Consider the following 27,060-nt stretch of genomic DNA (forward strand, 5'->3'; position numbering starts at 1 on the left):
CACCTTCAATTCCAATAGTTGAAATATTCACCTCTCTGGCTTCCCTTTTCCTGGGAAGTGATATGTATAACACCCTTCTAGAGTTGGATAGTACAACCTTCTGTGATTTTTGCAGTCATTTGCATTGAAAAGCATCGAAGTTGCATGTACAAAATTAAATGGCCATTGCTGTAAATATAAACATGCTATTTACAATTAATAATTAGTCCTTTATTCTTTATAAGACTGCAATGAGCGCTTTTTATAGTAGTAGCCAAAGCACAGTGTAGAACTGACATGCCTCAATTATTCACAAAGATGAAATAATACAGTGAAGAAATGAACCTCTAATAAAATTCAAAATAATTAACACTAAATTGTGCACATGCAAAGATAATGTAAAATGAACCCATCTGCTTAACCTATGCATTTATACCATTTCTATATATCCTAATAGTCTCCTTTCCTGTGTATGTTCCAATGAAACATTATACACAAAGCAATATATTTCATCATGAGATAGTTCACATTCTTTAAACTTTCCTTCAATTTTTCAATGTGGCATTCAGGCTACTTTAATGTAGGAAAAAGCTGCACCAGGAAAAAAACCATGGTTACTTTTGTTATCACACTATAAATCCTAGCTCAGGGATTATGCCAATTATCTGGATTACTTACACTTACTTTGCCCTAACAATACGGAGCAAATGAAGATTTTCTGCATATTATCCTTATTATTCTTCATGTACTGTGACCCTGTAGATTTATCAAGAACAGGTTTTATATTTTAGAAGGGGTTCATGAAAAATAACTCTAGCATATGCTATTTAATGCTGGGAGTAAGAGAAATGCATCCATCTAAATTCAGTTCACTTAAGAAAGACAATGATTAGAGTGGTCATCTCAGATATTTTAAGACATGCATTAATGGAGCCATGTCTGTAATACTTTTGTATAGATGTAATGATATTGCAGTGTTGAAACAAATTCTTCTCAATGGATTATGGCAGATTTATTTCTGTTCTTCAAAATCCATTATTTTTTCTGTCTAATCCTGTAACTTTTTGCATCCTTATACAAAGGAAAAAACATCAGCTGGCTGGTGCTAGATTCATTCATAATAACCAGAACATGAAGATCACTTGTTATCCTTTGCTGGAAAAAGCATTACAGCTATCTCCTTGTGAGCTGAGCTGTCCCAATGTCTTCAGCACAGGAAGTGACTTGTGTAGAGCTAGGCAGGCAGTGAAGAGATAGTGGAGCAATTTTGAGGTAGCTCCAACTTGCTGTGTCCAAGAAGCCCCTTGTCTTGTACTTCTGAAGGCTACACAAGCAGTTCTTCAGTTTTATTCTTTCATTTACTCCTGGGTACGTTTAAAAGTCTAAAGGCCGAATCATCATTGTTGTGGAACGTAAGGAATAGCTGGGGCCTTTGAAGTAGTGCCATTTTATCCCATTAAGTTTCCCGTGGTTGTGTCCCGCGGTATAGAACATTCCATTCAGATTGGAAGGGCCACAAGCATCAAACCACCAGCCTGAAAGAATTAAGAACAAACAATAAAAAACGAAGAACGTTCTCAGTTTTCCAAATGAACCTGGTAGCGTTTGGCAGCCCACAGCCCATAAATACTGATAGTATGGCACAGGCTTTTTTGCTCTCCTCCCCACCAACTAACTACTGGGTCATTTGGTATTCAGCTGCACAGATATTACCCTCAGGGGCAGGTTTTCACAGTGTTAATATGCCAATTAGTGGAAGATAGGTGCCTAAATGCCTTTATACATATACCCATGAGTACACATAATATCTGATGCAACAAAGTAACAATGAATAAAAGTAAATTAATATGTATATTTGTATACATCATCATGCATTCTATCAGTCATTCTTAATTATGTGAAGGATTTTACAAATTAGTATTAAAAAAAATAACATATGTTATTGAAACTTTTCAGTGAGGATTTTCAGGTTGTTTTTCATGAGAATTTTCATGTCAAATTTTCAGCGAGAATTTTCCTGTTAAATGTGTGGTATGTTTTTCAAGCTATGTGTATTGTGTTCAAGCTGTTGGCTGTGATTGATCAAATGAATCATATGATTGGTCTTCTTCTCTGACTGGGCAAATAACATTTATCTATTATATGAACTGACTGCATGTGGGCTGTGTTAACATTATCGCATATTCATATTTCCAATAATTCACAGAGCCAATTGTATAGGAAACTTATGAACCACTTCCTAAAGAATTTATAATCTAGTTTAAACCAGACCAAGCAAGTGGATTTTATAAGCAGATGGAATGAGCTAAGGAGGAGGAACAGGGATAGCATTGGTTGTAAAGAGTAACCCATGAACACATGGATAGTTTTGAGGGTTTTTTCTTTCTAAACAATCTCAGGTGTTTAAAAAATCATGAGGCAGGCCCCCCCCCCAAATACTTTGAATGCTATTTATTTTGTAGACAAGTCACATTGACAAATGCATGTTACAAATGTAAAGCTAGGAAATTCCTTTCTACTTTTTTCTTTTAAATGAAGATAAGATTCTCATGAGTGCCGGAGCTGGGACTTCACAAAAAATACCAAATAGCATGAAACTTGGCCACACTGAAATTACAGGGATTAAAGGATATATACTAACAAAGAAGATCAAATAGTTGATACCCTGACTGTAAGGAAGTCAGTGGGAATTTTGCCATTGACTTAGACAGGAACAGAATTTTTCCCAGAAGGCTCTGCTAGGCTGAAGGGTCTACCAAAGCCTATGGTGTTCAGCTGAAATTGCCAAAAAAAGAAATCAATCCTCTCTTTCAGCTGCAGAATGCCAATGCCCCCACTCCATAAAAAGTTAGCATTGGTAGCTGATTAATGCACTGATGAGGTGTAGGGTTGGGTGAAAGGCTGCTGTTTTGTCAAATCCAAGTTAAGAGCTGTGTGAATCCCTCAGGAATGGGGTCTGAACATCTTGCTCCTTCCACAGCATGTAACTGCACAGTTTGCTGGCTTTAGTGCCCTGCATGTTCCTAAAATAGAAGGATAGCATTTGCCTCAGGACAAATAAGCTTATAAAGGTCCACTGCTGGTCTGAGAAGAAGCTTTGTTTTCAGTGGTCAAACAGAAAGCACCAGGTAGTGGGTATGCTTCCCTTTCTAGAAGTGTAGTCTCTTCCTCATTTTTCCATTTTAACTTAGAAGCATCGCTACATATACAGAAACAGCTGTAAACGTGTTGCAAGCATCATCAGTAGAGATGTACTGTGGCCAAATCATGATTATAAGCAATGCATGTATTTATTTAGCTCAGGAGCACGCATTTTCATTGACTCTGTGGAAGAATTCCATATCCGACAAGCTGAGATGCAGCTGTTCAGTTTTACACACTCACCACTCCCAAGCTAACCTGTGAAATTCACAACTCAGACCCACTTTGTGCAGTGAGCACCACAGAGGTGATTCCCGTGGTGTCAGCAGATTCTGTTCTTAGTGCTGTATCTACCTATAAGAAACAGCCATTTGTTTGGGGATATTGTAAACCACTTGATTCAACAGTGACAGTGATTTGTACACAGATGCAAATTTATCCTGCCCCTTGCATTCAGATCTATATAATTTATTTTTAAGCTTTGTAAAGTAATTTCTTAGATTTTGGGTGATGCTTGGGGTTTTGGGGGGTTTTTTTTTCTTGTTTTTTTTTAGAAGCAGCACTTCATAATGAAATCTTGGGGGAAGAATTTATGCCAGATAAATTCTGGCAAGCTCCTATTTTGATACACTTGACCTCTCTTTGATTACAAAGTTATACCTAAGGGGCTAATAACCAAAGAAAAAGAAAGCTGTCCAGCTGATGTTCTGTGGTAACCAGAGCATAATCTCTGTAGAAACTTAAGATAAAGCTAAACAGAAAAATCTAATCCTCATTTTTCAAAGCAGAACACAGATGCAGCTGGGCTCTGTTTACAGTGACAAAATATAGCCATGGCAAGCTGTAGCAGTTACCATTCCATTTTAAAGGAATAGCAATAGCATAAATGTTTGGCCTTATCTCTGGGAACTTTGTATTTGGAGGTGTTCTACAAACTATACCCAATGGAAACAGTATTCTGAAATGGTATCAGGCAATAAAAGCACCAGGAGCATTTTTTACTTGATAGGGGGAGGGAAGTACTGAACAAATAGAGTTTTCCTTTAAGACCAATTTTTCTTTTTTAAAAAGTTTTAAAACTGCCACTAGCAAGCATCTGCTCTTTATAATCCAGCTACTAGTAATCATATGTGTTTTTTGCTTTTTAAAGATACCTTTCCAATTATTACACTAACATATTGTTTTTCCTTCTCACCATTGGGGGAGGGGGGTTAAGTTTTTCTCCATTCTTGCTTACAGATCTCTAAAAGGACCTTAGTGAAATGTAGGTCTCCAAAAGATCTTTGAGGGAGGACATAGGAACTGCTGTTTTCAGTTTTACCAATGGTCCACCTCATCTACTATACTGTCTGTAACAGTGCTCAGTACAGTATACTTTGGAGGAATCCTGCAGTAATGGGATACCCTTACCCCTGGAAAGGTTTCCTTCTACAGTTAATGACTGGCTTATCCCTGGAAGCTAGGGGGATTTCATTCTTTCCAAAGATCTTGTTTATTGTTTAATGAACTATAACAACTCTGGATATTCTTGTTATCCACATAAATATCAAGCCCTGCTTTATATCACATTAGCTCTTGGCTTCCGTGGTAGCTTTTGGCAATAAGTTTCATAGGCTGTTCAAGTGGGGAAAATATTTCCTTCCATAACTTTTAAATTTGCTGCCTTCCAATTTCAGTAAATGCCTTCTTATTTTGCCATTCTGGAACAGACTGAACAGTACTGCCCAAGTTACCCTTTTGATTTCTTTCTATACCAGTATTATGTCCCCATTATCAGTCTGCTATGAAAGGCAAAGTGTTCCAGTCTTTTTCTTCTCTCAGCATTTAAGAACTTTTGCCTTATACCTAAATTGTTTTTATCAGTCATCTCTTACTGTCTCCTCTTTTGACATAGAGCTACCAGCAATCCTACTGAGCTGTAACATTGGCTTATATAATGACATTATAATATTTCCATGTATCCTCTATCTCATTCCTTGTACATCCTAACATTCTATTTAATTTGTGATGGCTGATCAACACCGAGCATAAGTTTTCATTAACCTCATTACACTAATCTTTTAGGTCAGTATTTGAAGTGAATCATAAAGAGGAGAGGCCATTCGAAAAGGTGACAGGCTCTGTGGATGCGGGGGGAGAGCAGTGGATGGTAATATATTATGACTTTAGCAAGGATTTTGACACTGCTTCCCACAACATTCTCATTAAGTCAAGAAAATACAGATCAGATGAAAGTACTGTAAGGTGGATATGGAACTGGTTGGGTCACTGTTTTCAATGAATAGTCATCATTGACTCAATGTCTAATTTGGAGGAGACATTAAATGGAGTTCACTGAGGGGTGGTCTATCCTGGGTGTGGTACTGGATTTAACAACTTAATTCATGATTTAGGCTGGTGGATGGTGGGGGGTGGCAGCCATTTTGGCATGCCACAAAGTAGCCTAGCACCCTCCCTGAGTTCCAGTCCAGTCCTCTTCTTATGCCTGATATGCTGCTCTGATTTCTGTTTCTGAGCTTATCTTCTGCTACGATGCCTGTGGGGGGTGGGGGCCAAATGCGACGAGCAGGCACAAGGGAGGGTAAATTCAGAGGAAAATAGGTGGCAGTGGGCAAGCTGCCCGCTTTCCCCACTGCTTAACCCCCTACCACCTATCCCCCACTGTCTCACCCCCTTCCTACCTCCCCCACTGCTTGCACCCCTGCCACCTTACCCCTTGCCAGTTCTTTCCCCGCTGCACTGGTAGTGATGAATGTAAGATGATCTTCCAATATTTAGATTCTATACATGGAAACTTATAGCACATTTATATATTTTCCATGGACAGAATTGAATTATTCAGGGGTCATCTTAAATTCAGGGGCATCTTGTATTTGGATACATGCGGTAAATTTATTTTGAATGTTTCAACTGAGTACATTCTTTTACTGAATATATCAAGTCTGTTCTACTGATTTTTCCAATGATTTAGCTTCTGTGTGGCCTTCATTACACGATCTCTAACCATCCTTGCAAAATGCCACCTAAAATGTAACAGTTCCCAGCTGAACATAGGGCTGACTATTTTATTAGAAGTTAGTGGTTGTCTAATGTGTGGAGCTTTTTTGCAGTGAAACCCACAGCTTATCTATGTTTAAAATGTACCCTTATGAAAACAAAACAAGAAAACTTTTACTTATTCTGACACAGAATCCAAACTGTGTAAATGCCCAAAATTGCCATAACTACCCAAGTACACCTTTGTGTGTGAAGGTGAAATGCGATTTAGAGCTTTATGTGTTCTTAGCAATTGCACTTGCTGTAACACCTACTTTTCCCTTAGAATTTTCTTATGACCTGATCCTGCTTATCTCATGAACTCAGATGAGATCACTCTGTTCAGTGATGGTGAAGTCTCCTCTGAGGTGCTCTGCTCAGTTTTGGACTCTGCAAAGAGGTGAATAAATTGGGAAGAGCCCAGAGGACAGCAATAACAATGAAGAGTGGTCCGAAAAACATGGTATAGGAGGAAAGCGTGGAGGAATTGGATTATTTCATCTACAGAACCAGAAGACTGATTGGCAGTTGTATAGGTTAAGATAACAGTCGTCCAATACAGAAGTGGCGGTTATATTGATGATGGCGATCAATCTTTTTCTGTCTACTGGACAAAATACGGGACTTTAAATTGCAACAAGAAAGATGTACTGTGGGTAATAGGAAAATAATTCCTGATTATGAGAGTGTTTATGCACTGGAAAAGAGCCAGAGCTCTGTCATTGGCAGCTTTTAAGGTGAGGTTGGCCAAACCTTTGTCTAGAATGATACAGATAAGGAGGACCCTGCTTTGAGCAGGGAGTTGGAAAAGATATGCTCTTAAGGTTTATCCCAGTCCTATTTTCCTGATTCTCTGCTCTTCTCTGGAGCAAAGTATGTGCTTATGTGTGATCTCAACCTCTCATTCAGCTGCTTAATGTGAGAAACTGTACGTCTGTGGAAGCTTTATTCCTCCAGGTCTGGTATAACTGTGAAATGGGAAAAGCAACAGAAATCATACAACAGTACCTTTTACAAACAAACACCCTGTGGATTGTGGTGGGCCTGTTTCAGTAACAGGTAGTATAATGAAGGGTTTATGTTACAACAAATTAAGGTAAAGAAAACCTGATCTACAGTAGAAGAGTCAACCTAGTAACTACCATGCAAATAGAGCATAGAGGCTCAGCGGGAATAGAATTTTTAAGGATCTAGGCCCAAGTGCTTTACAAATGTGCTAGAAATAAATGATTATTGTTAACCTTCAGTAAGTGTGCTTCAAATACATATGCTTCTGCCTTCCGCCCAAATAAGCTATGGGGCATGGGGAGAGATTACTTCAGGCACAATTGGTAGCTAGACATCCAGTTGGCTTTTAACGTAACAGGACTTGAGCATCAAACTCCCATTTATGCCTTTGAAAATCTTTCTTTCCAAGCGACTTTAAGGCTTAAAATACAACTTTTGTCTACAACAGCACATACAGTCTAAAGAAAAGGGTTTTTTCTAATGAGGTTATTGAATAGTGTTCTCTCCTCCCCCTTCCTCCTCACATATTTAATCTTTCTCGGAACAGAAGTTTTGATGAGGATCAAATGGAAAGTGCCGATTAATAAGATCACTGATGGCAATGTGTGTTTGGTTTTCAGTCTCACCTATAAACGTAACACAGTCAGGGGTTATAATTTATCTCAGTCATTATTCCTGACAAATATATTCAGTTTACCTTGCAGAGATTATGGGATTTTCAGCATTGTCAAGATGGATGCAAACGTGCTTGTAGATTTCAGGTGAGTCATAATTGAAGGGTTATCTGTGGTGCTGCCAAAACCAACAGGAGGCCTGACAACATGCTGTATAGGAGAATACTTATTTCTGAAGGACTTTTTTCACAAAATTTTATCACAGCCACTTTTCCTAATCAGCATTTTGTTGTGACATAAAATTGGAATCAACTTAATAAACAATTTGGGGGTTTTAACACTGTTGATACTTCTCAGAGAGTAAAAAAGACAACTTCCTGGAGCAAACACAGTGGAACATGTGAGGAGGAAATTAACAGGGGAAAATATTTAGAAACCAAAAAAAGGACCAAGCAATTAGTGAGTTTAAGGTCTTGGCCTTCTTATAAAACCATAAATTACTCAAATAGCCCTAATCACACAACTAATTAAAATACATATCCCTGAAGATTCAATTGAATTTATTTGCCTATTTGCTTGACATGTTCCTCTTAATACTTGACTCAGACTTGAACAGTTCTTCTTTCTGCTCCTTCTTTTCCTTTGCTCATCAGATGTATTGACATGCTATTGAGATTTTCCTGTTAATGGACGGGCTGAGCATAGCAGAATATACCAGTATGTGGTTTCTGTGGAGGGACAGCTGTACAGCAGGCTTATTGGAGATAAGCAAGCCAGGACAGCCAACCAAACAAAACCCTTTTCGAGTTCCCTGAGGCAGCTGCCAGGGAGATGGAGTATGGAGTAAATTCTAACACCTAGGCTTACAGTCAAGGCAACCCTAGTTTGGAAGTCCTTGCTGGACTCTGAATCACCGATGGGATGATTTGCACTTTTTATTACAGTCAACTCTGTCATCTCCTGAGCACTGATTTGCTGCTGGACAATCAGTGAACTTCAAAACTGTTTGCTGCAGAAATAGGAGGCCTGGCTTCTGGTTATTTGTCCACTGGAAGATGTTCTCCTGCTTGAGTTTTACTATTACATGAACAAAGGGAAGAAATTAAGGCATGGTAGACCCTGCTCTTTAATTTAAATATAAGCCTTGTTTCCTTTGGGTGTTAGCATCTTTTAAACTCCTCCACTGTTGAGTATTTCTAGCTAGCTGAGAAAGAATACAACTCATGTGGACTGGGCATGCACTGAGCATGTGGGTGAGTCCAGGCTACTGAAAACCTCACTATTGTCAGTGGGTATTATCTGTAGAGGCAAACATACATCTGGCCTGGACTGGCAAGAGCAAATGACCTCAAGCCAGAGTGTCTGAGCTAATTTCTTCAAAATAACAATTTATAAATTTACCAACTATGAGGAAAATCCTTTCTGGAGAAATGAGAAAGAGAGTAAGTGAGATTATATGGCCTGTCCTATGCAGGAGATGAGAAAAGTTATTGATTATTTTTGGCCTTCAAAACCTGTAAGCTATTAAAGACAGCATTTTTGCAGCTCTAGAGGTTTTGTGCAATCAGGTATGTATAAAAGCACAAAATATGTTACTTGGAAATGCTTTTAAGAATCTGGAATAAACACTAGACCAGAGAGAGAGTGCATAGTGCCCCAGGGTTGGGGAAACGTGAATTCTGAATCTGCTCCCCAGTTCCAACCATGTGTAGAGACACACACAAGTGACATCAATGTTATTATAATATGTTGGTGTTCCACTTTCCCTTGTGCTTTAAGTTGTTACCTCTTCTCTACTTTACTTTCCCCATTTTTCCTCCTCTCCTCTCCCCTCTCACTGTTCTTTTGGGGCTTAATTACGCACAAAAGCAATAATGCTTTAATTTTACTGGCTTTATTAAAGCAGCAAATTATGATAGTGCAAATGCAGTTATACTGGTATTGTTCTCTCCATCACTAAAGGAGTGGAAGGCAGGGCAGGTTAGCATTTTAGGGCACCTATACACGTCTGCTCCGACATGTGCTAATTAGCACACATCAGAGCAGATTCAATTAACCAAGTCTGCTGAAGCCTCTGCTTCACATGTATTCAGCATCCCTGTGCTTCAAAATGGCAATGGGGCACTTTAACAAAGCTTATTACACTGAATACATGTGACGCTGTAACACTGAATACATGTGACGCTATGGGCACTTTAATTGGAGCCACTATAATTAAAGAAGCCCCCCCCCACACACACCTCAGAGCACATGTAAAGATCAGAGCACCCTTATAGACTAAACCACATTTCCCTGTCTTCTACCTAACTTCAGACTAACACTCACTTATAAGGGGATGGTTAGCCATATTAATCTGAAGTCAAGCTGGAAGTAGGGCAGGGTAGCACTTTAGAGACTAACTAGTTCAGAGTGGCGTGGCATAGGCAACCACTAAGAATAGAACAGCTCTACACATTGAGCTATTTCCTTCTTCCTCACCATAGCTTCATCATTATCAACATGGAAATACAAAGCATAATCCACTTCATTTACTGAATGTCTTCACATAACTGTGCTTACCTCCTGTTAGCATGAGGGCACACTTGCACATGCAGTTGTCATTGTCAGCATCTTTAGTACTGAATTCAGCACCATGTAAGATCAGGCTACTCTGTTTTCCAGCTGTTCCTGTGTGCCCTTTTAGATACAGCCTAAAACAGTACGAGAAAATAATCTGAGTCACCAAGAGTATCATTTAAATGATTCAGGTCTCCTTCCATGCTGGGCTTGCCTTTTATAGTGATGTACACAAGGAAAATTACTGAAACATCAGAAATGTCTTGGGCTCTGGCTCAATTAGTTTGTTGTTTCAGGTGTAAAATGAGGAAATTTAGGATGCTTTAATATATCTTCACCAGGGTGAAATTCCTGTCATTGAACAAAGTAAGCATAAGTCATTTAAACTGTGAAAAAGTGAGTATAGCGATAAACACAGAGTTAGCAAGAGTAAGTCCAATGAGGGAAAACTGGGTGACAGAATCTGTATTTCAATAAGTAAATTGTTAATTTTAACATGGCACAAAATATTTGTTAGGAATACTTCCATTAGTGCTACCAATCTCCAGGGATATTCTATGAAAATTGGAAGGATGATCCAGTGAATTAGCCTGAGACCTCTACTAGGCTTTCCTGTGTGACTCCTGGATTATATCCAGAGGGGGATCCAAGGGAAGTGTACTGAAGCACTCTCCTCCTCTCTTTGATTCCTGATACACCCCAAATTTAAACCAACTACTTGGCAGTTGCAGCAGCATTTTTAGTCAGGCAATGCTGAGGGAGTCACTTGACTTCATGGCTCATTATAATCTTCATGTTAATGACCTCCTATTCTTTTTAATGGCCTGGATGTTCCACCAAACAAGCCATCTTTTTTCTGCAATTCTGCTGTCTGTTACCTTCTTTTGGTAATGAAGCTCCTATTTCACAACCCCACAGATTATTTTTAAGCCATTCCAATCAAATGACATTTGTTTTTGCTTCAGTCTTAAACTGAGTAATACAGCCCTAGGCCCTCAGAATATTAGTAAACCTTCTAGTATAGGTTTAACTGGAGAACAATACATGCGGTTTTTATGGGGGATGATGCACCCAACTATTTGCATCCCCCCCTTTTCAAAATTTCCCTCACCATCCCCAACTATTCAACAGCTTGGTGATTAGGGAACTCTCCTGTGAAATGGGGCTGTTGTTTTAAAGAGACTTAAGCAGAGAGAGGTTTAGAGCACAGCTCTGCAACTGCTTAGGGCTATATGTAAAATGTAGGCACCAGCACCACGGCTACCAGCATGTTTCAGCTGACTTCAGTGTTAGCAATGTGTTCTTGCTAACATCCAGTTGTTCTTGTTCCCCCAGGAACGTGTCTCCCTCCCTGAATCCCTAGTGAAAATCTGGATTAGAAGGGGTCTTAGACCTAGATGCTTAGGTGTTCAGGTTGAATAATCTCTGAAAATACATAGAAGCCAAAGTACAGGTAACCTGACTGTCCAAAATGGAGCTGACACCTGAACTCAGGGACCCCCTTGAGGCTTGTGACTCGCTCTTTAAAAGTTAGATTATTTAATTCTTCCTAAATCCTGTTTAGATATCTACAGGTACATCTACACGAGACATTTACTGAAGACTTGCCTAATTAGCTCCCCAGTAAATATCTCAGCATCTACATGTGAAACACTATTAGGATGTAGTAAACTAATTAACTCCACAGCAGGTTAGTACTTGTATGCAAGCACTACCCTACAGCAGAGATTTTTACTGTGCAGCAATGCCTGTCTAGATGCTGATGGGGCTGGCTGGGGCACGAGGGTGCTTTAATGTGGGGGCTGCTTGTTGGCCACAGCCTCATGCTCCAGTTATGGTCCTGGGTGCAGATTCAAACGTGGCACCTGGGAGCAATAAACAGCATGATATGCACTTGAGTTTATTGCTGCACATTAATTGTATATGTAGATGCACCCTATGTGACCAAATGGAAGCTGGCTCTCAGTGACTTGAGATACCAGTCTCTGTGACCTCTCCCACAAATTCACTTCAGCATGTTTGAATATACAACCTCTGCATTATAATTCTTATTGTTTATATAACTCTTTCCATCTAAAAAAGGCAATTGTAGAATTATGTTCTCTTCATGCTTACATCCTCATAGAGGGAAATTTCTGAAGACCAAAGCCTTGCTCACTAGTTGGGTGGGTTGAACAAAAGTTCAGGGGCTTTACGCCATGCTGGCCTAAGATAACAACACAACTACTATATGTGACTATAAAATGTTATTAAAATAGAAATGACAATATTATTAGACATGGCAGTGAAACAGCAACCAGAGAAGGCAATGAATCTATAGGTGAATTGCTTAGATTTGGCTTTCTTATAACATTCCAAGCCTGTCATGAAGAAGACAATGAACTATCAGCAATCATCTAGAGCAGTGGTTTTTTTCAATTTTTGTTTTGGCTGGAGACTTTTACGCCTACAAAATATTGCTGCTCGTACCTGCTGTGTCTCCGCATGGTCATTCCTGGTATCAACACCATTACTCACTGTGTATTGACCAAACAGAAGATGCACTGCTGCTATTAACATTTAGGCACATACCCCCTTGGCAAAGTATTGCATACCCCCCCAGGGATATCAGCACCACACTTGGAAAGCCACTGATTTAGAGAAGTTATCATAATCATGTAATATCTAACCTTTATTTTTATCACCCATCTAGACTAAATTTTCTAGGTGCTCAAAAAAGAAAAGAAACTAAACAAAATGAAACAGCACAACTCACCATTCCAAAATGCTCACTTATTATATAGAATGAGATTTGAAAACCACTTAAGCATTTTTTTTTCCACGTGAGTTATATAACTTAGGGGGCTATATAAACAGAACAGCTAAGGAGAGGATGCATCCTAAACATGTTTTGCTTTTCATTGTTCCTTCTGTGTGATGCATTCTAACTAACTTCAGTCCCTTTAAACTAAAAGAAGGTATACTGTATAGAAAGCCTAGAGCTAAATGGTGTTATTCAAACATCTGCAGAGCAATATGAGAAGTCATTTCAACTTAATACCAGAAACTGCACTGTTTGAAGTGATTAGGTCATCTCAAATTCTTCACCCAAACTGTATGGCAGCCACAGCCTGTTTCCTGAGTTTAACTTCTGAACCCTGGACAATGCCAAACTCAACTTCCCTTTAAAGGACTTGTATTTAGTTCTACACTTTTGGAACCAGAGGTAATAAGGATTGTGACATAAAAAATGTGCTGTTAAAAATAACCCCCTCTGGAATAAATAAAGCAAAAAGCCATATAGCAGAACAGCCTGTGCGTTTACTGTCATTAACTATCATGGAAATGCTTTCTCCTACAGTGTTTTCCTACAAAACACTTATTTATTATGCTCAGAAATAAGGGTAAACCTTGGCTGTCTGGCAAGCAGTAGTGAGCTGGTGGTAGGCCTTCAGCCATTTAATTGTTTGCTGCTTCTACATCTAGTAAACCTCCACTGGCTAACTGCTAGGCAGCAGAGCTAATTAAACCAGGGGCAGCGCTACATGAATGCAGTGATGTTGCTTCTGTTTGGGGGCTAGTGCAAGCAAAGCCAGTTAGTATGCCTCTGCTACATGCCTGGCAAAAGAACCATGAAAGAAGCAGGATGTGGGACTGGGACTGGAACTGGGGAGGGGAAGGCTGTCAGATATGTTGAGAATAAGTGAGCCAGGGACCTAGCTGAAGGCAAGGTTTGGTCACAGAGCCAAAATGATTGAGAAACACCCATCCACATGATAGCTACTGCTTCAATTCCAGCATCCACTATATTAATTAGCACAGATTGCTGTATTTTGTATCCAGGGTCGTATGTGAGCAGTGTACACTGTGAGCTGAATTCTAATATCCTTTATGCACTTAAATGATAATTTTCCAGTTGCATAAGTGAACTTTTGGCACATATGCGCAGTTTGCAATTCTATCAGTCACCTTCAAGTACACACGTAGTATTGATGCATAAAGGTACATGTATACACTGAGCATGCACTTATCAGCAAGTATCTGACTATGTATGCACTCCCATGTGTGCCCATGAGTCACTAATTTGTAGTTGGACAGAAAACCATGACTAGCAAGTGCTGGACAGAGGCAGGGAGGGGCCTCCCATATTTCAGTGCCAATAGCTAGGTGGTTAGGGCACTCAGGTCCCCCACCCCCCACAGAGGGTTTTAATGGGCATCATCTTGACTGCCCAGCACACTGCTTTAACCACTAGGCAACAAGTAGAACAGACTTTTTTAGTGCTCCTTTGAAGCTTAGCTACTGCACCTGGCATTTAATAGTCACTGAATAAATTTAAAGGAGAGCAGTTCAGTTGGGAAGTTCATGCCCATTTGGGATCAAGCATTCACATTAGAAATCAATACTTTCAGCCTTTCAGAAGTACATCTATCTTGCTGAGCCCCCATGCCCTCTGGCTTATTTTCTTCCTTCTGGCTTCAGAGATCATCCTTGTTTGGCTGAGCAAGCGAGGGTGGGAGGGACAGATTCAAGAAGAGACCTGGGGTGACCTGTGGTTACAAGACTGTCTCAGCTTTTTTTTGCCAAATAACTGAACCTTTGCTTGTGGGCTGCTGGTTAGAGCATGAGGCCTGAAAGCAAGAGACGTGCAAATTCAAATGCTTTTTGGGGATGGTGGGGGTTGTCCTAGAACCTAGAGCACTTGTTTCCTGGTGAGTGCCTTAACTACACAGCTTTTGAGGTAAAACATGGGAGTATACTCCTTTTCCTCATTTTTTTCTGGGCCTAACGTAAATATACTTGCATATGTAGCCACATAGCCACCTGGCCAGTGCATAACCTACTGAATGTGCTCAGTATATATTCATGTACTTATGCATTCCTATTGCAAAGGAAGAAAATCAAAACTACATGTAAATGCTAAAGTACAACATGGGAACCTGGGAAAATGCTATTTAGGTACACACAGCATAATAGAATTCTGTCCATTATCAAACAGGCAACATTTAGAAAGAAAGAGAGAAACAATCACCTTCACCTCTAAAATGTGCCTGAATCTTAACTATTTTAATGAGCCAGTGACTCCTGGGTCTGTTTTTGTTACTTGTCACAACAAGAAGTTACACATACTTGGACAGAAACTTGGGTTCTTAACTTCAGTTCCCCCTAAAAACAATTTTGTTGATTTGTTTAATGATTAATAAAGTGTTTCTTTATCAATGAGTGCTATATAAAACTGGAACAATTCTTATACCCTGAAGGATATAAAATTTCAAGGGTTCAGTGTTAAGTTTTTAGTGTCTGCGTACGTCTTTCATATATTACCAAACCTCATGGAGTCTCAAAAAGAGCAACAGCTGGGTCTGAATAGCAATAACACCCTTCAGCCAAGACATCATACAACAGCTGAACAGCAGAAGATAAAATGTAAATAGTCATTTGAGGGTAAAGCTGTTGTTATAGAGGGCAGGGTAAGAAGTCTGAAAAACACACAATGAGATGTAACATAGCAAGTGTCCAGAGAACCTGAAGATTTTGCCTAGAACGTTTAGCATTAAGTTTTCCTACTAAAAATTCTCACTATTTCTCTGTTTTGAAATTCAGGGGCCATATTGAATAATGGAATATCAAGACCTTGAAAAAGGAGAGAGGTTAATTAACACCTGTGGAGTGGAGAGAGATTAGCAGCAATTACCCCAGGGAGGTAATAATGCATCATGAAGTCAATTAATTCACCAAGCACTGCCTGAATAGAAATGCCTCTAATCCTCCTGAGCAGTTGGTTTTAAAGTTTAAGTAAAGAAAGAATCAAAGGTTGGGAGCAACCACAACTCCTGTGGATCTGGCCCTGAAAATGTCTGTTCTTGCCAAGGGTAAAAAGGTAATGTAATGCATGGTCATGTCAATGTGCAGTGATAATATTGTATTTACACCTTTACTGTCACATTTGTTAAAGGCATACTGTAAACTGGACATCAAGCATTATATGACTGTATCTTCCCCTTAGGACTTCAGGTTGGTGTTATGGGGCAGCTAGATCTGCAGGAGTTACAACTGGTAGGGCCACTCAAGAAAAACTAATAAAATAATAGGGAGCATACAGAAAAAAAACCAGCCAGTGGTCCTGCAAGTTGTGTGTTGAATAAAAAGCCCAGAAGAGCCCAGATGTCAAAAAAGTTAAGTTACAAAAACACAGCAAGATGACCAGCAGGAGGATAATAAAGGCAGACTTTTTATTCTTGCCCTGAGCAACATTTGATGGAAGGTGGGAGGTTGAGGTTCAGCTGTATGTCTTCTTAGTTCAGCTATAGCCTGTTTTAGGTAGTCATTTTCACCTACTGATAGTGCTCAAGGCCACTGTATTGACTTAAATAATCCCCCCTCCCCCACAACTGGCATAGGGAAAAAAATCTCCTCATTTTATAATCACAGGCAACACAATCTCATTAAATACATTGTGGGTGCATCTATACATCCCATTAAGGGGCAGCAATAAACTGCAGAGCTTATTGTGCTCCAGTTTATTTCTCCTGGGGAGCTCCCAGGTATGGATGTGCATGTGTGCCCAGACTGCAGCATACTGACCTGCGTTGCAGCAGCCCTGGCTGGCGGGGAAAGAGGGGAAGTGAGGGGTGGTGCTGCTCTGACTGGGCACAAGGGTGCTTTATCATGGGGCTAGCCAACAGGCAGCCCCAGCATTGAAGCAGCCTCATACCCCAGCCATCTGGTCAGTGTCTACATGCTGTGCTATGAACAAAAAAAATCTGCAGCAGGGTAGTACTTGCAGTATTAAGAAACCCCACAGCAGATTAGTACTTGTAGTATTTACAAGTATTACCCTGCTCTGGAGTTTATTAATTTTGTGTGCCCTAATTGTGTTGCACATGTGTATGCTGAGTTGTTTACTAGGTAGTTAATTAGTCAACTCCACATAAAATTTCTCAGGTAGATGCATCTTGTCTATCATTAACTGCTGCCAAAAGCAGCATGTGTTCAGTAATGAAAACTAACTATAAAGTTTATCAGGTGCAGCCAACAATGAACGTGACTATAAAACACATGGCTCACATTTGACAAATATGCTGGTGGGAACAATTACTACAAGAAGGGCTACACTAATATCCAGATGGCTATGCTAACCTATTCTTGTGATGGTCCCCAAAAGCATATCTGCCCAATGTGGGCCATAGTTTTGTAGTCATGCTTAGTATTGGCTGCATTTATATGGTAGTGCCTATTAGACACAGTCCCCCTGACCACCAACTCTTTTTCAAGTCATGGTGAGCCACAACATTACATACAATTTATCCAGAACCCCTCTGTTGGCCCCTCTCTTAGTCTGGTGCATATGATTAGTGTGGATCCACTCTCCATGAGGTGAAGCTGGACCAGGCTGCCCTGCACCTTATTTGCATATATATTTTTGGAGTATCCCAGGACTTGTGACAAGAACACCTGGCTCCAGTCATTACTGGGGGCTAATTAACACATGGATGCTTTGTGGGGAGTATCTGGAGTACACACACATATTAAGCAGTACTGAGCTGTGGGGTTGCCATGGCTTGAAATGCTGTTAACTCTGGTGGGGCCCATCCAGGGGGAAAAGTTGCAGAAAGCAAAGGGCTATAGCAGTGGGAGGGGGACAAAGTCAAGGCAAACTTCTAATAATTAGGGTCTTTACTTAGAAAGTTATAACATTTTAAGTTTTCCATAAACAGAGTTTATTTATTAGGAGGTCATCTCATAATCACGGTTGCCTTCTCTTCGATTAAATATGGTAACTTTAAATAGTTGTTAGCTTCCAGTTCTTTTATCAGCCAACTGTTTTACCATAAGGTATATGGCCTGTTATATTGTTGTATGTACACTGGAATAGCTTTGTCATTGCTCATACAAGAAGATGTTTATTCTTGACTATGAATAAGCAGATGTATGCTTGTACTACAGCTTGTAATACAAGATACAGCAGAGATGTCACAAAAATAATCATTGTAGTACAATGTGCTGCTAAGTTCAAAGATGATCTCTTTAACTGCCACTTGAAGTACTGATGTTCTATTTTGAAGAAGGACAATTACAATTATATTTGTCTGGAGAATAGAACCCAATCCCCATGCCCTAAGGAAATGCATGGGCTGGACAGCCTGAACTGTAGAACTGTTTTTCAATGGAAAATTGGCTAAACAAATTATCTCATTGTGTAAAGTCTTTGGGTTTTGGTTTTCAGTTTTTTCCCGCCCTTTGTAGAATAATTGACATTTTTTTAGGGGAAAAAAATCAGACTGATTCTACTAATCAGTGTTAATTATCTCCATGGACTTTCTGTTTCTGTAGAAATGACAATTTTTGCCCTAATGTAGTACTAGGAAATACAAGCTAAACTACCTTATAAGGTAAGGGGACTTCGTGCATTTCCAGCTTCAGGAAATTGTAGATAAACAATACTCTAGAGATGCAAGAACCAGATAAACTAAGATGATAATGCCATTGTTTCGATAGTACTAAGGATGGATAACTAGCTACAAAAAAACCTAAAACTGACCTGAACATTTGCCTAGAACTCAAACAAAGCCAATCCTGAAGCAATCTGGTTAACTTTAAATATACATTTTTTCCCTTCTGCCCCTTTACACTTTCCAATTTTGGCTGGACACAGATATAGAAATGCCAAAAAATATTCTCAAAGGATTTTCAACATAAAACTATGGGGAATTTCCAGAGAAACCTGTGTTTGAAAAGTTTCTGAAGTATGGATAAGTAGCCAGACATTCTGATGGTTATCATTCTTGAACTTGTGAACCTTTTGAGGTTTGCTTATTATTACTGCCACCAACAGAAAAAAAAATACCATTTGTTTCGAAGAGTATTAGATTAGGCTCGTCCTCACTTGTAGGTGGCCTAATTCTATTTCAGTAAATCTGGATGAGACCCAGAGAAAAATAAATGTAGTGAGGTTTGAAGTATAATTAGACCATTCAAAGTAAGCCTATGGTTCAAAAAAGTTTTACTAAATGATTTAGTTGAAACATACAGACACATTATAACTATAGGGGCATTCAAATGACTTACACTTTAGTTTGGAGGTGTTGGTTGTAGCTGTGTTGGTCTAAGGACATAGGCAGACAAAGATCTTTGGGTAAATGTGATATCTTTTATTAGACCAACTAAATGGTTGGAAAAATTGTTCTTGTGCCTGAAAGCTTGCAAAGAACCATTTTTCCCACTGTTTAGTTGGTTTAGTAAAAGATTTCACATTTACCCAAAGAGCCTGGTCTACCTATTACACTTTAATTATATTTTCTCCTATTTTACAAGTCTATAATCTGCCTATAATTGTCAATATTTGCTAAATACCACCAAAGTTGCCGACTCTAAGTACAGAAGTCTCAGAACTTACAATATGATATATACTAGCTTTTAGTGCGATGACTACTGTACAGGCATTAAGTCAAAAAATTAGGTTGTACTGCATTATGGCGTTTAACAAATGATTTACTTATTGTTTCTCTGTATAATCAGTGTAGATGATTTCATTATAAAAGTTACTTGGTAAAATATTATATGACATTTGCTCAAATTCTTATGATTTGAAAGAAGCTGACCTGTATGACTCTTATGCAGTAGAATTTCACTACTTTAAATTTTAACTGCTTGCCGTAAGTTGCATATAAAATTGCTGGAATTATTTCACGTTTAAAAAAAAGAGTCAATAGCATACTCATGTCAATAAATTAGAGACTATGTAGGTATACGCAACAAACAGACTATCAGAAATAATTATATGCTAAGCCACGTGTGTTGCATTCTGATTTTACGATTAACTATCAAATTCACGACATGCAGGCTAAGCACAGGCACTATACTGTTTCCAGTTTAGGTGGCTGGAAACTGGTTTATACCTGTAACAAAACAGAAGTTTGGGGCACATAAAGCAGTTTCAAAATGCAGATCCTGGTCTAAGATAGACCAACTCCATGTTGTATCAGACTTACTTGAGCTAGCTTGGACCAGGCTATCTAACGTCTATACCAGGTCTGCTCATGAATCAAGGTACGTCGCTATCTGCTGGTATCCCAGGAGACTTTGTGGGGCCTCCTAGCCCCTCCCCGCCCCTGCAGGGAGCCATGGCTTGGCTGCTGCACCCAAGAGCTCTCTGTCTGGCAGCAGCATGCTGGACAGAGACAAGGCATTGTGAGTGGGGCCAGGTTGCTGGGGGACACAGAGTGCCCCCAGCCAGTGCCAAATTCCTAGCTGAAGCTGCTTCTCTGCACCTGCAGGGCATGGCTGCCTGGGAACAGGAGTCCCACTTTTGTAGATTAGTGGTTTCAGCCAGGAATTCAGTGCTGGTTCTGGGAGGGAAAACCTGTGAGCCCTTCCCAAAGCCACTGCAGTGCAGTGTCCAGAGTGTCCCTGTCTTGTCCAAAGCCTCAGGACCCTGTACTACAGCAGCTTCGGGAAGGGCTCACATGATCTCCCCTCCCCCCCGAGCCAGTGCCAAATTCCTGGCTGAAGCTGCTTCTCTGCAGATGTGGGCTCCCATTCCCAGGGAGGGAAGCCATGACCCCACAGCTGCAAAGAAGCAGCTTCAGCCAGGAATTCAGTGTTGGCTCTGGGGTGGGGGAACTCCTGTAAGCCTTTCCTGGAGGTTCTGCACTGCAGGGTCCTGGGGCTCATGACAGGGCAAGGACAGTCTGTGCCCTGCTGGCTGGGAATGTGGGGTCTGCCACTGGCACCACCTCCCCGCAGCAGCTTACTAGCCCTGCTCCCTACCCTGCCTCTGTCCTGCCTGGGCTGGACCCCCATGCTGGAAGGAGTCAGGAATGCTCCCAGCCTGCTGGCCTCAGCCAGTGCAGGCTTCTGTCTACCTCCCCCAATCAAAGAGCAAACATGAGTTTGGTTCACTAAAGGTCTAATCTATTCAGTTTAGACAAACATGCACAGATTGGATTGATTCTGCCTTGGGCTTTTTGACTGTCTGTACCTAGCCCAAGTCTTTTATTACAGATCTCCTATTTAGTGGAAATTAGTGAGTTCCTTCTGGATATCAGTCATGTATTCCCCCATACAAAGAAAGCTGTGGGAAAAGTATACAATGAAACATACGTAATTTTTAACAAATCCCTATTATATATGTCTATTAATAATTCATAAATCTCATCCTAGAAAATTAACTTTTAAGGAATTAAATTTCTACCTGGGTAGAAAAAGACACTATAGGTACTTTCAAATACTAATTCTAATAATAATATTTCCATTTACACTCTCTCAGATGTTTGTGACCCTTATTAAAAAACCCAGCAAGTTATTTTGTGCCAACAATTGCTATAGTTCACCTAATTTTTAGATTGGTGTTCTGCTAATTATAGTATTGGCAAATTATGTTTCTATAATAGAAGCCATTGCATGTAGACTTATAGGAAGGTAGGACTGAAAGGGACCTCACAAGGTTATCTAGTCTAGGACTAGTCATCACTGATTAAACTTTTCTAATCAAGTGTCTGTCTAACCTGATCTGGAAAACTTCTAAGGATGGAGATTCCACATTTTTTCTAGGTAGCCTGTTCCAATGCTTGACCATCCTCATAGTCAGAAAGTTTCTACTAATCTCCAACATAAATTTTCCTGCTTCAGTTTAGCTCCTAATCCAGCTTCCTATTGCTCCTAATCCTGTCCCTTATAGCCACAGAGTAAAGCCCATCTTCATCATTTGTTCACAAAAACCATTGTATACTAAAACAACATTATTGAGGTGGCAAAATCAACACTCAACTGTTAAGACAATGTCTAAATTAAGATTGTCTGTGCAACCTTTGACCTGTTTGTGCACATTATGTTATGACACAATTTTTATTATGTGATTGCATAAGAATGTTTCCATAGGATCCCCTACCTCATTCAGTGCACAGGGTGAACAGTGTTCATTTACTTACAGCTACACAGGATTTTGTTTTATCCTCAAGGGTTAATGTGTAGCTACATGTTTTATTTCCTGCAGACAACTCAAACTCTGCTCTAAAGACAGAATTATTAATTTCCTCACGGGCTTTTCTCTGGTGCTTATCACTATAATAGCTGAGTGATTCACAGATGATAATCATCATTTATTACATCTCTATGAGACAAGACAGTAGGATTATCCTCATTTTAGACTGTTTTGGGTGCCCAGTTTGAGTCAATCAGAAGCTTATTTGTCAGAGTACTTAGAGTTTTAGAAATGTATATATTGAAAGCATAGCTACCTCTGACTTAATTTGTCTCCAGAAGCTGAGCATTTTGAGAAATCAGAGCTACGGCTATCAGACTGAAAGTCAAGAAAATGAGAAACACAATGTGCAACCACCTGTGAAAAGTTTGGTTAAGTGATAAGTTCTTGCATATGACACAAAAATCCAGTGCAAAGGCAAGAAGAGACTCCAGTAAGCCAGGTTTACATTCCTTTATCTTGAAACAATCCTTTCTTTCCCTGAAAACCCCTGCCTCACTCACTACACAACTTCTTACCTCTGCAAATTGGCAAATCTACTTTACTGCACAATCCTGATTCATGTCTAAAGCAGGTTTCTAATATGGAGGAAAAGGAGGCAAGGATCCATTTAGAAAAATAGCAGGTGAGCATATAATTAAATCCTGTCTCAAAAAGCAAACTATAGTTATATAGATAACTAAGCAAACTTATATTTCCTAACTCTTGAATGCTTAACTTCAAAAGTATAATAATATTATTTAAATGTAGTTTTTGGTGTGTCTTTTTCTTATTTTTTTAATTCTGTCATGTGACATCATATTGAAATCTACATAGCTCATTGGCAGGGTTAAATGTTTTAGATCACCTAGAAAGACCTCTTGATAAAGTAACTGATGACAATTTTAGGTGTGGGTTGGCTGGAAGTGGGGCCCACCTATGTTAGTGGGTTTCACAGATACTTGCCCAGCAAATGAATGATGAAACTGAAATCTTGGTTTCCATTCTAGGTGCTGGGGGAGAGCATGTAGTACATAAAGACTTCTAAATCTGTTCCTCCCAGGCTCAGCTTCTTCTGCCCTATGCATGCCAACTGTGTATGTCCCAGCACTGTCTTTCCCCAACCTTGGCTCTGTCCCAGTACAATGTACCATTCCTCAGTCTTCTCATATCAACTCGTCTCCTTATCCAACCATTCCACCATTCCTACTCTCCCATCCGAGACTCACGGATTAATCTATAATCATTCCTCTCTTCCAGGGTTTTCTCCCCTCTGTGGCCGCTCCAAGTTTCCTTTCCCAGCCAGTTCCCTCGCCCAACTCTTGTCTGATATATTTCTCCTCTCAGCTCCCCAATCCTACTCTTTCTCTCTCTAGATTCCTCAAGGTTCAGTTGCACAGACAACCTCTTCCTGGTTCTTTGCCCCAGTCTCTGCATTCCCTGGTGCCTTGTTGCATTCTGTTTGCCCACCCAATCTCGGTTTTTTCATATATCACAGCTACTTTTTAGATCTGTCCCTTCATCCATCCTCCTCCCCTACTAGCACCTAGTCTTTCTTTGCTTGTCCCCCACCACAGCACCTCATTCCCCCACCACAGCATCTCATCTAATTTTTACTCCAAATCATCTTCAGGCTTCATTGCATTTCTCTCAGCTCCTGGTCTCCATTCTTTATCCTCCAGTTCCTTGTCTCAGTCTCCCCACCTTCCTGTAGGCTCCCACTGCCTATTTTATCTCTCCTTTCCAGCTTTGCCTTCCTCTCAATCCCAGTCATCTTCCTTGGTTCACAGCCTCTGTGCCCACCCAGTTTTACCGGACTCTAGTAGGGAGCAAGTAACTCCTGTCACACTAGAAAATGAGAAGAGATTGAACACATGTCGCCACTGTAGCTAGTGCATGCACAATATAGTCACCACCAGAAAGTATAAACAGTTTGGATATACTCAGTGAGAAGAGAATTTTTGGAGACTTCCGCTGTCAGAATTGAAGAAAACTCACTCCATTGAACAACTGCAAATGGAGATTTTTCAAAGGCTAGTAACTTGGTCAGATTTTCGAGGATTGTCCTAGGGATGGCAAAAACATACCTCCCTGGTACAAAGGCCATTCCCAACAAATTTCAAATCTCTAGCTCAAAGTTGCAATCATTTTTTAAATATAGGTAATATATTGTACTTTTCCCTAGCTATGTTTTTCAAAAAGAACCATTTAATCTGAGGTTTGTCTAAAATTATTTGGCCAGGGCAACCATCTAGCATAGAAAATTTCAGCCTAAATGGCTATAACTTAGAAAAAGTATAAGCAACTGAAAACATGGTCTTAAAATTCAAATTTCAGATCACTTTAATAATACTCAGCAGTATTAGGTCTATCTTTAACCAAGCTAGTTATGAATATGGAGATGAAAATTCTGAAATTTTCTTGGTCAAAAATGTTAAATGGAAATGATTTTGCCATGCTCTATAATTGGTTAAAATGGAGGCATGTGGGGGTTATTAATGTGTAATATTTTTTATTAAATACGTATCAGTGGAAACTAAAAGATAATTTTTTGCATCAAAATCCTTCCAACTATGCTGTGTATCTTATTTCACAGGCTGTACAAATATAAAAATCAAACCATGTTCAGACTATTGGAAAACTGCAGTGCACATTCCTATGAAAATGAACACAGGATCATCTTTGAATATGTATAGGATTGCAATATTGGGTTTTGTATCTTGAATGGAAGCTAAGATGGATCAGAAAAAATGATGATGTTGATCTCAATGAGTTTTGTGTCAGACCTAAAATGTACAATATTTGAGTGGCTTTAAAGACAAAATTATACTCTCAACTGAAGCTAAAAATCTGTAGATGGTGCTGGTTCTCCTCACCTGGATGCAGAAGACAAAGTTTGATTCCTTAGCAGTTACTATAAATCGTTCATACAACACAGCAGAAACATTCATGCTGCCTGCCAACAAATCATTGTTCCCTCTCTTGTGGTGATTTTCTACTATGGCAACTGACATGCAGTTTAACTGATTTTGGCTCCTTAATATTAGACTAGTTCTGTGAAGTTACATGATCATGATAAGATCTCAGCTAACAAATCAAACTGCAAGATACCTAATCCTCAGGCAGGCTTGCCTACAGAAAAAAAGAAGCATAGGAGTATATTGTGGTATCAGCAAGTTATCGAGTTTGTCATTACAGCCAGTTGTGAGAAGGCTGGAGCAGAGAAAAAAGGGCAAAATAGGAGGGAGATATCTCTTTTTGCAATACCAAAAGTCTGGACAAAATAAAACTTGGCAATTTCTATACATTCTAGACATGCCAGGACAAATTTCCTGTAACGGGTTGAGTTTATGTCTATGTCTTTGCCAAGTGCAAGAAAAACACTCATTCTGACCTGGCATCTTTTTTTCACAAGTATAAACAAGTTCAAAGTAGTGCAGAACTAGGCCTATGGACCTCAAAGGGTGTGCACCAGCCCACAAGATCATCCCCTAAATGGAAGCCTAAGATTCTTCTTAGTTTCCCTAAATGCATTAGTAAATAGGTGTCATCTGTAATCACAATTAGGAAATTTAAATAGGACATGCAACAGGTTATACAGATTGAATAAGCATTTCCTGAAATTTCTACTGACAAAAAAGCGAAATGAAGGTACATCAAAGCAACATTATGTTTCTTCTTCACAGATAGGCAAGAATGTGCTTCAGAGGTGGATACACCTGCTCCTTGCCTGGCTACCTGGTCTCCCCTTTGTTGTGGGGCGGGGGAAGCCATGCTTTGCCCCCATCCTGACCATGGTCTGAGGGGCAGTGTGCTGCACCCATTTGGTAAATCCTGGATCTGTTCACGATGTCTCACCTACGTTAACTATTATTGAGAGAAATTAATCGTTATCGACATAATTGGAAATGGCCTAAAATTAAGTTTCATTAATTTCCTTTGAACTGTTTATACTACAACATTCTTCCACTCTAATAGTGTAATTGTATTTTACAATTATGTTCCTTTGGGCATTTGCAGATTCTGTTTCTGAAATGTATCCAGTGCTAATGGCCTAATGACCCTTTCAAATCACACTAGAACATTGCTATACTGTAGCTGGAATGAATTGAGTTTGCAGCTGCCAACAGACTAAGATTTAAAGAAATAACTTAATGAATAACACATTAAAATAAATATTTTGGGTTCTACATGAGATTTTTAAGATTTATGATGGGCTTCGTGTCGAGAGATGTGTACTTCCCGCTGAATAAACCCCAAAGGAAAACATAGAGCCATTTTTTTGGAATATTGTTTCCTAAGGAATATTTTCATTGGGGTTTTTAGTCAGACACTAAACACTGGACCTGCACAATCTTGATTTAGAAGCCCCTTTACATGTATGTTTGCCTAATGAGCTTGTTTCTGATTGTCATGCAACTCATGGCAACTATACACATTATCAAAGGATGTTAAACAATTGCTTCACTGATCTGGTAGAAAAGTCAATTGTTTCCAAATGAGGAAGCTGCTGAAATGTAAGGTTTTGTTCAGGACAATATAACTATGACATGATCTCATTCTGATCATGATTTTGATTTTTTCTTTATGGAGTAAGCATAATGTATGTGTGCGTGAGAGAGAGGGAGAACTTCTGTGGCTTTGATTCAGTAATGTGCTTGGGAAACATATCTAAAATTAACATTACTGATGTGGGGCCTAAATGCATGCTATTTCACACCAGAAAGAAAGAAAACCCAAAACCAAAACAAACACCCCCTCCAAAAAACCCCAAACAAACCAGCA

At 39.6% G+C, this 27,060-nt stretch overlaps 1 protein-coding gene across 1 annotated transcript in view; it reads right to left on the reverse strand.

The window, feature by feature from the left end:
• Positions 1–27,060, reverse strand: part of ANGPT1 (angiopoietin 1) — a 349,019-nt gene that overhangs the window by 5,999 nt on the left and 315,960 nt on the right. Inside the window, exons 8-9 of the mRNA XM_019528068.1 lie at positions 10,338–10,468; positions 4–1,514 (exon numbers count right to left, since the gene is read on the reverse strand). Coding sequence (XP_019383613.1) covers positions 1,354–1,514; positions 10,338–10,468 — 292 coding nt within the window. The 3' untranslated portion in view covers positions 4–1,353. The remainder of the gene's footprint in view (positions 1–3; positions 1,515–10,337; positions 10,469–27,060) is intronic.

This window comes from Gavialis gangeticus, unplaced genomic scaffold (genome assembly GCF_001723915.1).
Source record: "Gavialis gangeticus isolate Ggan-Ray unplaced genomic scaffold, GavGan_comp1, whole genome shotgun sequence".
Classification (NCBI taxonomy): domain Eukaryota; kingdom Metazoa; phylum Chordata; order Crocodylia; family Gavialidae; genus Gavialis; species Gavialis gangeticus.